This window comes from Dromiciops gliroides, chromosome 1, assembly GCF_019393635.1.
Source record: "Dromiciops gliroides isolate mDroGli1 chromosome 1, mDroGli1.pri, whole genome shotgun sequence".
Taxonomy (NCBI): Eukaryota; Metazoa; Chordata; class Mammalia; order Microbiotheria; family Microbiotheriidae; genus Dromiciops; species Dromiciops gliroides.
Window position 1 is genome coordinate 13,825,318 of NC_057861.1, and position 16,181 is coordinate 13,841,498.

Below are 16,181 nucleotides of genomic sequence, written 5' to 3' on the forward strand. Positions count from 1 at the left end.
TATATTTTATTTATTTGTCATCTCCCTCCAAGATCTGAGGCAGCTAAATGGTGCAGGGGTTATAGGGATGGGCCTGGAGTCAAAAAGACCCAAGTTCATATTCTGCCACAGACACTCACTAAAAGTGTGACATTGGGCAAGTTACTTAACCTGTTTGCCTCAGTTTCTTCACCTGTAAAATGGAGATCATAATAGCACCTACCTCCCAGGCCTGTGAGGATCAAATCAGATACTTACAAAGTGGTTAGCATAATGCCTGGTATAGTAGGCATTATATAAATGCCAGTTATTGTGATATTTTTCAGTATTAATTTTCTGGATGCTATATCTTATTCATAGGATTATAGATTTGAACTAGAAGGGAATTTACTGCTTCATCTAATTTAACACCCTCATTTACAAGTCAGGAAACTGAGGCTTCAAGCTCAAGTGACTTGCGGAAGATCACAGAGCTTCAGTAGCAGGGCTAGGACTTGACCCCAGGTTGGACTTCACCGTCAGTGCTTCTTCCACAATGCTGCTGCTTCCAAGAGGCTGCCCATGAATCAGTTACAGAGTTCTGCTTCCAATTGATTCTTTGGCCAAATCTTAGAATCGTCCTGCTCCGGGAAGCCTCCTGAGGAACATGTAGTGCAGTCCTCTGCCCAGTGAAAAAATGATCTCTGTAAATACATAAAGCAGCAGCCTCTGAGATTGGCTCTGACAGGCTCATCCCAAAGGGTAGTTAGCTCCAGCAAGCCTATATGAACCACTTACTCTGTGCTGTACCTTTTTTTAAATTATTATTATATAACAGAGCACTTTATAAATTTTTTTCATAAAAGCATTTTATTATTTTCCAGTTACATGTAGAGATAGTTTTCAACATTTGTTTTTATAAGATTTCTAGTTTCAAATTTTTCTCCTTCCCTCCCCTCCTTCCCCTCTCCCCAAGACAGCAAGCAATCTGATATAGGTTACATATGTACAATCACATTAAATATATTTCTGCATTAGTCATGCTGTGAAAGAACAATCAGAGCAAAAAGGAAAAACCTTAAAAAAAAGCAAAAAAAGTAGTGTGGCTAAATCTGCATCTAGATTCCATAGTTCTTTTTCTCTGGATTTGGAGAGCATTTTCCATCATGGACCATTGTATTACTGAGAAGAATCAAGTCTATCACAGTTGATCAACACACAGTGTTGTTGATACTGTGTACAATGTTCTGGTTCTGCTCATCTCACTCAGCATTAGTTCATGTAAGTCCTTCCAGTTTTCTCTGAAATCTGCCTGCTCATCATTTTTTTTTTTTTTTTTACTGAGGCAATTGGGGTTAAGTGACTTGCTCAAGGTCACACAACTAGTAAGTGTTAAGTGTCTGAGGACGGATTTGAACTCAGGTCCTCCTGACTCCAGGGCTGGTGCTCTACCCACTGCGCCACCTAGCTGCCCCTGCTCATCATTTCTTACAGCACAATAGTATTCCATTACATTCATATACCTCAACTTTTTCAGCCATTCCACAATTGATGGGCAGCCCCTAAATTTCCAATTTCTTGCCACCACAAAAATATCAGCTGTAATTTTTGTACATGTGAGTCCTTTTCCCTTTTTTATGATCTCTTTGGGAAAAAGACCTAATAGTGGTATTGCTGGGTCAAAGGGTAGGTACAGCTTTATACCCCTTTGGGTATAGTTCCAAATTGTTCTCCAGAACCGTTGGATCAGTTCACAATTCCACCAACAATGCATTAGTGTTCCAATTTTTCCACAGCTTCTCCAACATTTATTATTTTCCTTTTTTGTCATTTTAGCCAATCTGGTAGGTGTCAGGTGGTACCTCAGAGTCGTTTTAATTTGCATTTCTCTAATCAATAGTGATTTAGAGCATTTTTTCACATGGTAATAGATAGCTTTTATTTCTTCATCAGAAAACTGCCTGTTCGTATCCCTTGACCATTTCTCAATTGGGGAATGACTTGGATTCATAAATTTGATTTAGTTCTCGATATGTTTTAGAAATGAGGCCTTTATCAGAAATACTGGCTATAAAAATTGTTTCCCAGCTTTCTGCCTCCTTTCTGATTTTGGATGCATTGTTTCTGTTTGTACAAAGCCTTTTTAATTTAATGTAATCAAAATCATCCATTTTGCATTTCATAATATTCTCTATCTCTTGTTTGGTCATAAACTGTTTTCCTTTCCATAAATCTGAGAGGTAAACTATTCCTTCCTCTCCTAATTTACCTGTGGTATCACCTTTTACGTCTAAATCATATACCCATTTTGACCTTATTTTAGTATAAGGTGTAAGATGTTGGTTTATGACTAGTTTCTGCCATATTTATCTTCCAGTTTTTCCAGCAGTTTTTGTCAAATACCGAGTTCGTATCCCAGAAGCTGCAGTCTTTGAGTCTCCTGTGCCTAACCTATTCCATTGATCCACCACTCTTTCTTAGCCAATACCAAATAGTTTTGATGACTGCTGCTTTATAGTAAAGCTTCAGATTTGGTACAGCTAGCCCACCTTCCTGGCATTTTTTTTCATTAGTTTCCTTGATAATCTTTTTTTTGGGGAGGGGGGGGCGGGGAGGCAATTGGGGTTAAATGACTTGCCCAGGGTCACACAGCTAGTGTCAAGTGTCTGAGGCCGGATTTGAACTCAGGTCCTCCTGAATCCAGGGCCAGTGCCTGTCCACTGTGTCACTTAGCTGCCCCTCCTTGATATTCTTGACCTTTTGTTTTTCCAGATGAATTTTGTTATTTTTTTCTAGCTCTATAAAATAATTTTTAGGTAGTCTGGTTAGTAAGGCACTGAAAAAGTAATTTAGGTAGAATTGTCATTTTTATTATATTAGCTCAGCAATTGATATCTTTCCACTTATTTAGATCTGATTTGATTTGTGTGAAAAGTATTTTGTAATTGTGTTCATAGAGTTCCTGAATTTGTCTTGGCAAGTAGACTCCCAAATATTTTATATCGTCTACCGTTCCTTTAAATGGAATTTCTTTTTCTACCTTGCTGCTGGACTTTGTTGGTCATGTATAGAAATGCTGATGATTTATGTGGATTTATTTTTTATCCTGCAACTTTGCTGAATTTGTTGATTGTTTCAAGTAAATTTTTACTCGATTCTCTAGGATTTTCCAAGTATACCATCATATCATCCGCAGTGATAGTTTTGTTTTCTCCTTGCCTAGTCTAATTCCTTTAATTCTTTTTTCTTCTCTGATTGCTAAAGCTAACATTTCTAGTACAATATTAAATAATAGAGGTGATAATGGACATCCCTGTTTCACCCCTGATCTTATTGGGAAGGCCTCTACCTTATCTCCACTACATATAATGTTTGCTGATGGTTTTAGGTAGATACTGCTTATTATCTTAAGGAGAGCTCCACCTATTCCTATGCTCTCTCATGTTTTTATTAGGAATGAGTGCTGTATCAAAAGCTTTCACTGCATCTATCGAGATAATCATATGATTTTGGTTGGTTTTCTTATTGATGTGGTTGATTATGTTAATAGTTTTCCTAATGTTGAACCAGCCCTGCATTCCTGGTACAAATCCCACCTGGTCACAGTGTATTATCCTGGTGATCACTTGCTGTAATTTCCTTGCTAATATCTTATTCAAGATTTTTGCATCAATATTCATTAGGGAAATTGGTCTATAATTTTCTTTCTCTCGTTTTTGTTCTGCCTGGCTTTGGTATCAACACCATATTTGTATCATAAAAGGAATTTGGTAGAACTCCTTCACCTAGTTTTCCAAATAATTTGTATAGTATTGGAATTAATTGTTCTTTAAATGTTTGGTAGAATTCACTTGTAAAACCCATCTGGCCCTGGGGATTTTTTTTCTTAGGGAGTTCATTAATGGCTTGTTTAATTTCTTTTTCTAATATGGGCTTATTTAAGAATTTTATTTCCTTTTCAGTTAACCTGGGCAATTTGTATTTTTGTAGATATTCATCCATTTAATTTAGATTGTCAAATTTATTGGCATACAGTTGGGCAAAATAGTTCCTAATTATTGGTTTAATTTCCACTTCATTGGTGGTGAAATCACCCCTTTCATTTTTGATACTGGTTAATTTGATTTTCTTCTTTCCTATTTTTAATCAAATTAACCAAAGGTTTATCTATTTTATTGTGGGTTTTTATTTTTTTCATAAAACCAGCTCTTGGTTTTATTGATTAATTCTATAGTTTTCTTGCTTTGAATTTTAGTAATTTCTCCTTTGATTTACAGGATTTCAAATTTAGTATTTAGTAGGGGATTTTAAATTTGTTCTTTTTCTAGCTTTTTTTAGTTGCATGCCCAATTCATTGATCTTCTCTTTCTGTTTTATTAATGTAAGTATTTAGACATAAAATTTCCCTTACGCACTACTTTGGCTGCATCCCATAGGTTTTGGTATGTTGTTGTCTTATTGTCATTCTCTTGGATGAAGTTATTGATTGTTTCTAGGATCTGTTATTTGACCCATTCATTCTTGAGTATGAGATTAGTTTCCAATTAATTTTCAGTCTACCTTTCCATGGCTCTTTATTACATGTAATTTTTATTGCATCATGATGTGAAAAGGATTCATTTACTATTTCTGCCTTTCTTCATTTGACTATGAGGTTTTTGTGCCCTATACATGGTCAATTTTTGAATATGTGCCAGGTACCATTGAGAAAAAGGTATTCCTTTCTATCCCCATTCAGTTTTCTCCAGCCATCTATCATATCTAACTTTTTAAACATTCTATTCACCTCTTTAACTACTTATTTATTTTTTGACTAGATTGATCTAATTCTGAGAGGGGAAGATTCAGATCCCCCACTAGTATAGGGGTTTTTTTGTTTGTTTTTATGTTGAGGCAATTGGGGTTAAGTGACTTGCCCAGGATCACACAGCTAGTGTCAAGTGTCTGAGGCTAGATTTGGACTCAGGTCCTCCTGAATCCAGGGCTGGTGCTTTATCACTGAGACACCTAGCTGCCCCTGAGCCTTGTCTTACTCATATTGTAGCTTATTTTTTTAAAGTTGAGGTCTGCTCCTGGGGCACAAGGATCACTGTTTCAAGCTTCTTGTGCTGGGGAATAAGGGCTGTCACTGGCTTTACTCTGAGGCCTCTATGGCTTGTGGATTTCTCACTGCCCTGGGCTTGTTCCCTGAGCTTGTTCCAGGAGTTGGGATGGCCCAGTCACGCCTGTCCCATGGGTGGCCCTCCAGCTGGCAGCCTGCCCCCTCACCTGGTGCTGGCGTATCTCACAACTGTTCTGCTGTGCCAACAGCTTGCTGAGCCAGGATCAAGGGGCCTCAGTTGCTCTGCTGTGGCCAAGAACTTCCTGCTGACTTGCCCAGACCCCCTCTGTGCTGCGCTGTGCTCCCCTTTTGCCTGAGTGAGACCAACCTTTCCTGAAGTCTTCTAAATTATCTCAAGTTGGAAGATTGTGGCTGTCTGTCTTTTTTGTAGGTTCTGTAGTTTCAGAATTTGTTTAGAGGCTTGATTTAATGTTGTTTTTGAGGGAAGCTTGGGGGAGCTCAGGTAACTTCCTGGCTTCTCTCTGCCATCTTGGCTTTGCCTGTGCTGCACTTTTAACAGCACCTGCTTGGCTTTTTTTCCCCCCTTACCAATTCAGTTTGTATGTTCTTAGGATGCAACACCCATCACACTTCTTAAACTTTGTGGCCTCTTCTTGCTTACTTTAAAAACATCCTGAGGGGGCAGCTAGGTGGCGCAATGGATAAGGCACTAGCCTTGGATTCAGGAGGACCTGAGTTCAAAAACCCAGGCTCAGACACTTACTAGCTGTGTGACCCTGGGCAAGTCACTTAAACCCCATTGCCCTGCAAAAACAAAACAAAACAAAACAAAACAAAAACATCCTGAAATAGGTTACTCCTAGATTGAAAGAAAATTGGTTTAAAATCCAAAGCATCCAGGAGCTTACCACTGACCCTTTAAAGCAGATCACCTCTACTGCTAGTGATAATGGACTTGGTCCTTTTAAAGTCCTAATTCTTATACTTGGAGAGCCCCCCAGACAAGGTCAGATTGGAGCCTTCATTAATATCATCCTACCATTTTGCTTTGCTCTCTCTTACAGGGATGTGTCTTAATGAATTAATCATTAACCCTCACCAGCAGCACATGGATGCTTTTTATTGGGTGATTGACTGGGAAGGGATGATCTCTGTCTCCAGCCTAGTAGGACTCCTTGAGAAAAATTTCTTTCCCAAATGGCTTCAGGTATGTTTATAGCACAGTAAAGACCTAATTTTCTGCAAAAAGAGAAAATCAAAACATTGTTAAGATTGGTGTTAAGAGCCCGATCACAGGACTGAGAATCAAGTGTCCCAGAGTCAGTAAGTGGTGAATGACATTATAATTGAAGAATTAAAAGTACCCTAGAGGGTAGGGGCTGGAAAGGATGTGGAGTGAAATTGGGTTAGTGACAAATGGTAGATATTGAAGTCACTCCATTGACCTTTTATTTGTACAGCTATGATTGGAGATAAGATGTAGACTGTTGGAAAGTTGTGCCTATATCTTTGGCCATCCTAGTGATCTTTTTGGTTCCTTGATAGGTTCTCTGCTCCTGGCTCAGTAATAGTCCAAATTATGAAGAGATCACCAAATGGTACCTGGGGTGGAAGTCCATGTTCTCGGACCAGGTTTTGGCTCATCCATCCATCAAGGACAAATTTAATGAAGCACTCGATATCATGAACAGAGCTGTATCTTCCAATGTCGGTGAGTGGATCAGCCTCCTTTTCTCCAAGGCCTGGGATAGGTACCATTAAGGCACACTTCTGACACTACTTGAAGGCCCCAGGCTGGAGCTGCCTCATTATTAGTCGTCCTCCCACAGGAAGGATGGGGGAGACGAGCCAAATGGGCTAATACAGAACTGACCTCCTCTTCTTTCACCACCCCATAGACAGGGACCCTCCCTGCTCAATAGCTTCCACTGTTTCTCTCTATCAGCCTCTGCTCTGTTGTCCAGGGTCCTACCTTGGGCCACATGGGGGAAAGGAAGGAGCACTGGACCCGTGGTTCAGAATCCTACCTTTTGTGCAACCTTGGGCAAGTCTGTAAAAGGGAAATGATACATCTAGGTTATTGTGAGGATTAATGATAGTAAAAAACAATAGCTGTCACTTCTATAGTGCCTGGATTGCAAAGCACTTTGCATATGTTCTCACTCAATCCTCACAACAACCTTGGGAGGTAGGTGCTATTATTATCCCCATTTTAAAGGTGAGGAAACTGAGGTGGGGGAGAGGTTCACCCCAGCCCACAGAGCCAATGTCTCTGAGGCCAGATTGAGCCTGGCATGCTTACCAGGATGCCACCTTGATTGGTAAACTGTTAAAGTGCTGCTTCAAATGTAGGACTATTCTAAGTGGGCCCTGGCTAGAGCTGGCTGTAGAGATCTCTGAGGGGAGGAGGGGGTTTTGGGCCTGAAGACTCCAACTCTCAATGCCTGCTGAAGCTTTAATTAGCCTGCTGCGATGGAGGCAAATTCCTCAAATATGGATGTATATGTATACATGTGTATATGTCTATATCTGTGTGCATAGATGTATGCCTGCACACACATGTACACATAGACATGCTTACATGCACATGTATGCATGTGCCTATACATCTGCATATATGAAAATATAGGTATAATTTGTGTATGTACATATTGGAACCACAGTCAGTGCTCTGTTATTAGAAACATCAAAACTTTTTGTTTTATATGAAGTCCCCTTAAGTGAATATTGTTAAACAAAAGCACGTGGGTTTACCTTCTTTGTAATATCTGTAACTGGCACTTAACATGTCGCATTGCAAAGCACTGTGCTTAATGCTCACAGTAAAAGCTAGTTTTTGTTTTATAGCTGAAGAAATGGGCTCCGATACCTGGGAGACTTGCTTCTGGTCACCCAGCCAAGGAGGGTCGGAGATAGGCTTTGAACCCATCTTCTCCACTCTGCAGTGCTGCCTGTCAGTGCCAAGTTTCATTTACAAGTTGGCCACTCCGGATATGTACTTGGGCAACAGCAGTGATTTACTGCATGCTGACTCTCCTCTTGGCCTTCCAAGTGTGATTGTCCCTTGGGTGTGTGGATTTTGTTTTGGATTGGCCATGAACCTGCCAGGCTATTAGTTTAAATTTCTTCTAAAGGTATAGGACTGCATTTTATTTTAAAGCCTTTGGTTCAGAGCTGAACTTCGAACAGCTGACAGATGTGGTTTGTTAAAAACACCCTAGCTCTCTGTGTTTGCTCCTTTTCTGAAGTATTCTCTTGTCCTCATATTTATCTAATTTCTTTCCCACTGGGCATTCACAGGGGCCTATATGCAGCCTGGAGCTCGGGAAAACATTGCCTATCTCACTCACACAGAGCGGAGGAAAGACTTCCAGTATGAGGCCATGCAGGAACGCCGAGAAGCAGAGAACATGGCCCAGAGGGGCATAGGCATGGCAGCCAGCGCGGTGCCCATGAACTTCAAAGACCTCATTCAGACAAAGGCTGAAGAGCATAACATTGTGTTCATGCCTGTTATTGGGAAAAGGCACGAGGGGAAACAGCTCTACACTTTTGGGCGGATTGTAGTCTACATTGACCGGGGTGTCGTGTTTGTGCAAGGGGAGAAGACTTGGGTGCCGACATCCCTCCAGAGTCTGATCGATATGGCCAAGTAGGGCGCGTCTCCAGAGCAGCGAAGCGTTAAGAGGGCGTATTGAAGACTCAAAGAAATGAGCCCACAGGAGGCTGGGAGACTCAGATCACATCTGCATCAGGACTTGGGGAAATGGTTGTCTCCTTCCTTTTTGATCATTCTTCAGCTGTTACAGCCTAGTAACCTCATATAGTTAAGTGATCAGGAGAATTGGATAAGTTTCATAATCTAAACCAGAGTACTGCTGAGGGTGGGCATGGCCTGAGTATGGTGGCTGTTGTCATGACACATCAGAATCCAGCCTCCTGACCACCTCCTTCTAAGAATCTGCCTACCCGGGCTCCTCCCCATCCATGGTGTGGGGGAAAATAAAAATGTGCTTCTTCTACCTACGAGGATACAACCTAACCACTTCAGCAATGGGATTTAAGAACAGGCCTTCCTTCCCAACTGTCTCTTATCCTCACGGACCAACAGCTACTTTCTACTCAAGACATCACAGATAAAGGAAATCCTAAGCATTTATTTCTAAGAACAGTTTATAAAACATCAACAACACCTTCCCATTTGGGAAGACTTGACATGTCATATGGTTCCTCTTCTTAAATTCTCTTAGCCTGAGTCCATCTGGGTAAGAGAAACAAGGAATTCTTTGAAATCATCCAAGGCATCGGCTGTTTTTTAGCTTTCTGGCGATACAGATGCTCTGCCCTAGTTTGTTCAGCTTAGCCTTGGTTGTGGAGCATTTGGCTGCTGCTTAGGGAACTCAGAGGTTCTAACACGGATAGCATCCTTCAGTGTGAGTCTGAGGCCAGCCTTGAGCCCAGGTCTTCCTGCCTCTGTGCTTCTGTCCACTGTGCCATAATGGCAAATTAATGTCACGCAAGGAAGGGTTGAGTCATCTTCTTGTGGTCCCTGATGATTTCCAACTCTTCACCTTCTGAATAGTCTGGCTCTTCTGGGAATGCCCACACTTTACTGGGGAGCTCTTTCAATTTTTGTAAAGGAAACCAATGGATGGCGGTATCATTAAATACGTCCATGTATTGTATTGTCTGAGGAAATTCAATTTCCTCTACTCCTTTTAAGCTCTAGAAAGAATCCAAATGTAAAGCTCAATTAGCGTCTCAAATTTATTTCCTTCCTTCTGGGTGAAAGCTAGATTTAGTCTTTTAGTGTTAATCCTTTACTTCAACTTAAACAAGGGATATTTTCCTTCCAGTTAACAAAAAACACCAAACCTTTGGTACTCCCACCATAAAGTCCCAGGAGCATTGGAAATGTTTGACCATACTTTTAATGAGTGGAGAAAAAATTACAATTTAACAAAGTTGTGCCAATGGACTGAAATAGATCTATTACTGTAATCAAATTTATTGAATCACTTCCTAAGAAGTGATTTATTTTCTCCAACACAATTCAGATGTAGTTTGTTTTTTCTTTGAAACTGAAGAAGAGCTAAAAAGATTGCATTGTCCCCCCCAGCCTCACCACACAGCATACATACCTTTGCCACATAGGGGTAATTTTTCTGAAGAATCCTTGTTAATAACCTAGAAATGGAACCATGAGTAAGAAGTGAGACAGAATAAATGGACAAGAGGAGTATCTAAACTGAAGGCAGAACTTGTTGAAATGACTAGCTGGGATGAGGAAGAGTCACTGGAAAGGAAAAATGCCTTCCTCAGACCTGTCTGGGAGGAAGAGAGGGAAGTAGAAGAAAGTTAACAGCATCTCAGACCTGAAAGGATTCCTTCTGTTACATCCCCAGCCACTGGTTATTCCTCAAGGCTCTACCTGGAGACTTCCCAGGCAGCCCATTCTCCTCTGGAAAGGCTCTTGATTTTCTTTTCTCAAGCCTAAATCTGCCTCTGTGGCTTCCATCCTTCTTGTTCTAATGTCTTAGGATGAAGAGTCATCCTGAGCCAATGTTGAGCCGGAGAGATAATTGTGATCCCAGGCATGTGGCTGCAACCTTGGAGCCCAACTGCAGCAGCTGTTTTCAACCATTTACAAATTAACCAAACAGAAGCACTTGTTGTAACAAGGGCCATTTTACTTGGTGTGGATTCTATAATTCCCTCATGCTTTATCTCATGTTAACCAAAGCCTCTAAGCCTCTGGGGCTTGTTTTCTTGGTTTGCTTTTTTAACATTCATTCTAGGAGAGAGAAGTAACACAAGGACAGAGATGAGAGGGTAAAAATGCTCTCAGTCAATTCAGGGGGATCTGAAAATGTTCAAAGCAAACTTCCAACTCAAATCTTATGTGGATGATTCCAGGCACTTACTTTCCTTCAGTTCCTTTGAAACTATTTCCAATGATCATCATCTTGGAAAGGGAATCGACTGACCAGTTACTCCATAGCAGATTATTATACAAAGCTGTTCCGCAGTGGATCATGTAAAAAATGGTGGGTTCACCACGAATACTCCGTTTTCCTTCCTATGGACAAATATGGCAATGATGTGACTGGCAGGATACAGATTGCTAGGCTCCAGAGAAACTGCCCCACTCAAATTCAATAAGAGGAATTTGACTTGAATCTAGCACTGACGTCATTAGTTCAGTGGGTCAAACTCAAATAGAAGCTCGGGCCACTAAACCCCTGGTGGGGGCATTGGGAAGTTGGCCATATACTTAAAATTTGTACATAAATACATAAAAGACTGAGAAGCATCCCACTCTCCACTAAGGTTCTCTGAATTCTCCTGGCGGTACAGAGGGGACCTTGAGTTTGTGAAGGCTGTGCTAGCACAGCAGAAGCTAACAGGTTCTACTAGTCCAATGGGGCTGGGTCAAGGACACTACCTGTCACCTGAGAGCTGGCCTGAGCTCCACCAGGGTGTTTGAAAGCCATCCATTGGAGAGAAGTGACTTCCATGGTCCAGAACTTTGGCTTGAGTTTAAAAGATCTATGCTGAGTTCCCCCTGGAACATTCTTACTCTTGAAATCTTACCTCATTCTCATTGAGAACAGTCAGACCAAGGCTGTTAAGAACTGAAATTTCAAGTTCACTAAAGAGAGGATCAAATATATAGCAGTGATGTCTGGGAATCTGCACAAAAAAGAAAAATGAGATGCTAGAGGGCCAGCCAGACTTTTCAGTTTTGATTTCCTTTACCAAAGTCCCTTATTGTCCTTACCTGGAACTTTTCCAGAAAGAGAAGTAAAAATGCTAATTGAATGCGGGCTATTCCACATGAAGAAAACGTCCCAATTCCATAGCAAACACACTTAAAATGGTTGGTACTCTTCAATGAGTCTTCCCTCAAGTTGGAATAAGGTTCCTCAAATGGCTGCTGTGATGGTTCAAGATGGAGGTGTTCAAGGACTTCTGAAATGTGCTCTGTAGCTCCCTGTACTTGTTCTAGAGGTTTAGTAAAACACTTCTGGATGATTCCTGAATATCAAGAAACAAAAATCCCAACAGAAGAGGTGGTTTGATATTTTAAAGTCAAATGATCAAGTGTCTGAAGAGAAGGGAGGTAACAAGACTGATTCCAGCAGAAAAGGTTTTCCTGGATTCCTTCACAAAGTTCCATTCCTCGGCACCTATGAGGGCTTCTGGGCAGGCTAAGCACCTAATGAGTTATTACAGTGAATGACTCTGTCCCTGTACTGAACTAGCAGGCAAAGTCTCGGTCCATACCTCTGCTCGGGTCTTCCTTACAAAAGAATGCAACTCAGTTAAAGCAACATTTGAGTGCTTCTGCTCTGTGTACAGCACTGTGCCAAGTAGTGTGAATACAACCATGAGAAAAAAAGATATGAAAAGTTCTCAGGATAGGCAGCAGGAGTGTGGAACAGGCCAGGAATGGGGTCTCTGAAAACAGTCCATCCCTGAAGGAAAAGGTGCCCCCACATCTCCAAGAATGAGTTCTTCCAACCTAGTCTCTTGATTATGGAAAAGGAACAAATGGGAAGCCTGTTGTTCTTCTTACTTTGAACAAATGATGCTTTTCCCCCTACATCAAATATTTTGTGAATGTGCATGTCCCTTCTGTTCAGTGGCCATGCCAGTCCTCTCTGAACTGTTCTAGTTTTTAGTACATGTGGTGCTGAAGGACGCGCCTACTTTTCCTTTAGAGACTTTGGGGAATCTGTGATCTCTGCAAAGAGGGCTGCTGCCTCTAGAGTCAGAATACCCATGTGACCTATGACCTAGAGCAGCTCCTTTCCCTGCCTGAGACTCAGTGTCTTCCTCTGTTCAATGTGGGAGCTGGACTCGATGGCTTCTTAGACTTCTTCCAGTTCTAGGTCCTATTGTCCTCCACACCTTCTTATCTTTTGTGATTCTTGCCCACTTTTTTTTTTGTGAACATTTTCATTTTGTTTTTTAAAAATTCAATTGTTTTTATTTTCAGTTCCAGATTGTCTCCCTCTTCTTCCTTCTCCCCTCCCTCACCCATTGAAAAGGCAAGAAAAATAAAACCCATTACAAATATGTATAGATGCAAACCAAATTTGCATGTTTCATCATGAGTCCTTTGGAACTGTAGTTGGTCACTGTGTTGATCAGAATTATAAGTCTTTCCTAGTCGATTATCTTTACAATATTGTTGTTGTTGTGGAAATTGTTCTGATTCTGTATCAGTTCATACAAGTCTTCCCAGGCTTGCTAAAACCATCCCCTTCCTCATTTCTTACAACACAATAGTACTCCATTCCCTTTACATGTCATAACTTGTCCAGCCATTCCCCCACCCATGGGCATCCCCTTTGGTTCCAATTCTTTGCTACCACAAAAAAAGCTAATAAATATTTGTGTCACATGGACTCTTCCCTCCTTCTTTGATCTCATTGGGGTGCAGTAACAGCGTCACTGAGTCAAAGGGTATATGCAATTTAATAGTTTCCTGCTGCCCATATCTTTTCCCCCCATCTTCCATAGAGGAGTTGCCTAATCGGGTATCTCTTATCCTCTGATCTCATGACATGGGCAGCTCATGTCCTCTGCTCATGCCATCATGAATAACGTCCCTTCCACCACTTTTTGCAATAAGTAATTGCTATAAGTATAACCTATGTACACCCACCAGCCATCTTTCTGGTGCGACTCGAATTCTTCCAAGATGTCAACACCAATTTGGCACCACTGGGGAAAGGGTAAAAAAAAAAGCAAAAACAAAAACAGGCCTTGCAGCAGCAAACAGCTTTGGAGCATTTAAAGGGACATATGGTTCCTAATTATTGATCCAGCCAGATCTATTCAATTATGAACCATTCAGTTCACCCTCTGCTGTACCAATCCAAGATGTGTGCCCTGATGAACAAAATCATTTTGCTGGCCAATGTATCTGAGAAATAAATGGTTTTTCCCACTTTCTTTTCTTTTTTCGGTGGGGCAGTGAGGGTTAAGTGACTTGGCCAAGGTCATACAGCTAGTAAGTGTAGAGTGTCTGAGGCCAGACAGGGCCAGGTGCTTTATCCACTGTGCCACCTAGCTGCCCCCCTCCCCCAATTTCTATTTCTGTTGTAGATAGCTAGGCTGACCATGGGCTTGTTTTCTTAAAGATAAGCGGACAAGGTGAAGCCACAATAAATGGATTTTCATCAGGGTCCACCAGTGCCTTGGCACACTTTTCTCCGGTAGTTAGGTGTGTTACTCACCCTCTGCCAAATGCCACAAATCAGAGATGAGCAGGTCCTCCCTGTGAAAGATAAATACCAAGGCATAAATACCAAGGCTCCTTCCTTTTCAGTGCTGCTTGAATCCCCATCTCATTTGGCCTGAGACTTGCCCAGACACTTTTTTTTTTCCTTTACCCTGCTCTTTCACATTAGGGACTTCATTTTCTCAGAAGCCTGAGGCTAACAGAAGCTACAGCCACCTTCCACCCAAGCACATAGGCTGGCTCTCAGGAGCCTCAGTTCCTCATGAAGCTGACAGACTCTGTGTACATGTACTTGCTCATGACCACCTTAAGCTGTAGTAAGTGGGAACTTTACCAGGATTCTTCTACTAAACTACAGGAAAAGGGCATCCGGGCCGTATGGGGCAGTATTTCAAATTCAGATTTCAAGTTCAGAAAATATGGTTAAGAAACTGAGACCACGGACCCATTGTTCTTCACACAACTTATGTTGGCTTGTGACAAGAAACCCATTTGGGAAGGTTAGGCTTGAGCCGTAGCTGCTTTGCAGACTGAGGATCGCCAGCTCAGCTGGACCCACAGCTTCCTCCTTCACAGTGGTCAGCAGCAAGGGAGGCCTGGTGTGCAGCTTTGAAGGAGGTATACATAGGCTTAGCTGCCAACGAGCTTTCTGCTTCCCAGCATTACCAGGGCCATGTCCCAGGGTGGAGGGGTGGGGGGTGGGGGCAGTTCAGGCCCTGAAGAGCCCCCCAGCTGCTTCAAGCTCAAGCTCAAACCCCACGCCCTCCGCCCCTCCAGGCCTTATAAGTCTGAATGCTCTTCTTCCTCGGACCCTGCATTACTTTTTATTATCTGCGTCCAGCTGTTTCACCCCCTGGGAGGGGCGTTGTTTTTGTATCCCCGCACTCGCCATCAGTAAAGGCTCAGGGGGTAGAAGAGCTGGAAATGGAGCCTCTTGTTCCTTTGCCCCAGACCTAGCCGTGTTTTCTAAGACCAAAGTCTCCCCCGGACCCTCTGGTTTCCCCACAGAGAAAGACACAGAACCCTTGGAAGGGAAACGACAAGTCCAAGGTCTTAGCCCCCTTGGTGTCGGCCCCAGGTCTGGGCTCTCTCCTGGCTCGGGGCGGCGGGGGAGGTCAGACTCTTTACACGACGGCAGGTTCGGCTCTTCCGCGCTTGGGGGGAGGCTGGCAGAGACGCGCTGTGCGCTGGCAGGGGAGGTCTAGGGCACGGAAAAGGTAACGACAGGGGGCGGGGGTGGGGAATGAGCACTGATTCTGCTCCTACTGTTCGCCAGGGGCTGTGTGCTTTACACAACAACCCTGGGTGGTAAATGCGAGGAGGAAACTGAGGCAAACAGGATTAGGTGATTTGCCCGCAGTCCCACCCCGCTGTCTGAGACCGAATTTGAACTCAGCTCTTCCTGACTGCAGCCCCAGAGCTCTCTCAGAGCGCTCGGGGCGGGGGCTTAAGGGTCACCTTTGCTTAGTACCCCCATTTCTCATTTAGGAAAACCAGGGGACAGCTTGCCAGGGTAGGTCGGGTAGGCGCAGGCTCCGGGTTCGAATCCTAGCTCTCCCCCCTGTTCCTGGCTTCCGCTGCGCCTTCCGACGGGTCCCTACCCCGGGACCCCCTACCCTGCTTCTCAGGACCTCAGTTTCCCTAGCTGTAAGCCGTCCTCACTGCGTGGGGCATCCTCCCCCTTGAGTGACCCGGGCTCCGTTCTGGCTCACCGGGCCTCATAGACGCGCCTCCGCACCGCGTCTCCGTCCCCGCCCGCTTCTGGGGCTTCGGGGACCGCGCGTGCCCCAGCCGGCCTCGGGCGCCGCCCCCTCCGCTTCGGCACCGTCCTCCATCCACCGGCTGTAGACGCTGCCATGGCGCTGCAGTCACGTCATCACGACGCGCCGACGCCGACTCCGACGCCCG

The 16,181-nt window shown here is 43.1% G+C and overlaps 2 protein-coding genes across 4 annotated transcripts in view; one reads left to right on the forward strand and one right to left on the reverse strand.

The window, feature by feature from the left end:
- TFIP11 (tuftelin interacting protein 11) overlaps positions 1 to 12,971 on the forward strand; it is a 27,535-nt gene extending 14,564 nt beyond the window's left edge. For all 3 annotated transcript variants that reach the window (XM_043975861.1, XM_043975862.1, XM_043975863.1), the window contains exons 11-13: positions 6,085 to 6,227; positions 6,566 to 6,731; positions 8,321 to 12,971. In XM_043975861.1, the coding sequence (XP_043831796.1) occupies positions 6,085 to 6,227; positions 6,566 to 6,731; positions 8,321 to 8,676 (665 nt within the window). In that variant the 3' untranslated portion in view covers positions 8,677 to 12,971. The remainder of the gene's footprint in view (positions 1 to 6,084; positions 6,228 to 6,565; positions 6,732 to 8,320) is intronic.
- SRRD (SRR1 domain containing) lies at positions 9,158 to 16,169 on the reverse strand. The gene is made up of 7 exons (XM_043975869.1): positions 15,986 to 16,169; positions 14,269 to 14,309; positions 11,802 to 12,058; positions 11,615 to 11,713; positions 10,945 to 11,099; positions 10,162 to 10,207; positions 9,158 to 9,745 (listed from the first exon to the last, which is right to left on the reverse strand). The coding sequence occupies exons 1-7, from the start codon at positions 16,129 to 16,131 to the stop codon at positions 9,533 to 9,535; spliced, it is 957 nt and encodes a 318-aa protein (XP_043831804.1). The 5' UTR covers positions 16,132 to 16,169; the 3' UTR covers positions 9,158 to 9,532.
- Positions 16,170 to 16,181: the final 12 nt, after the last annotated feature.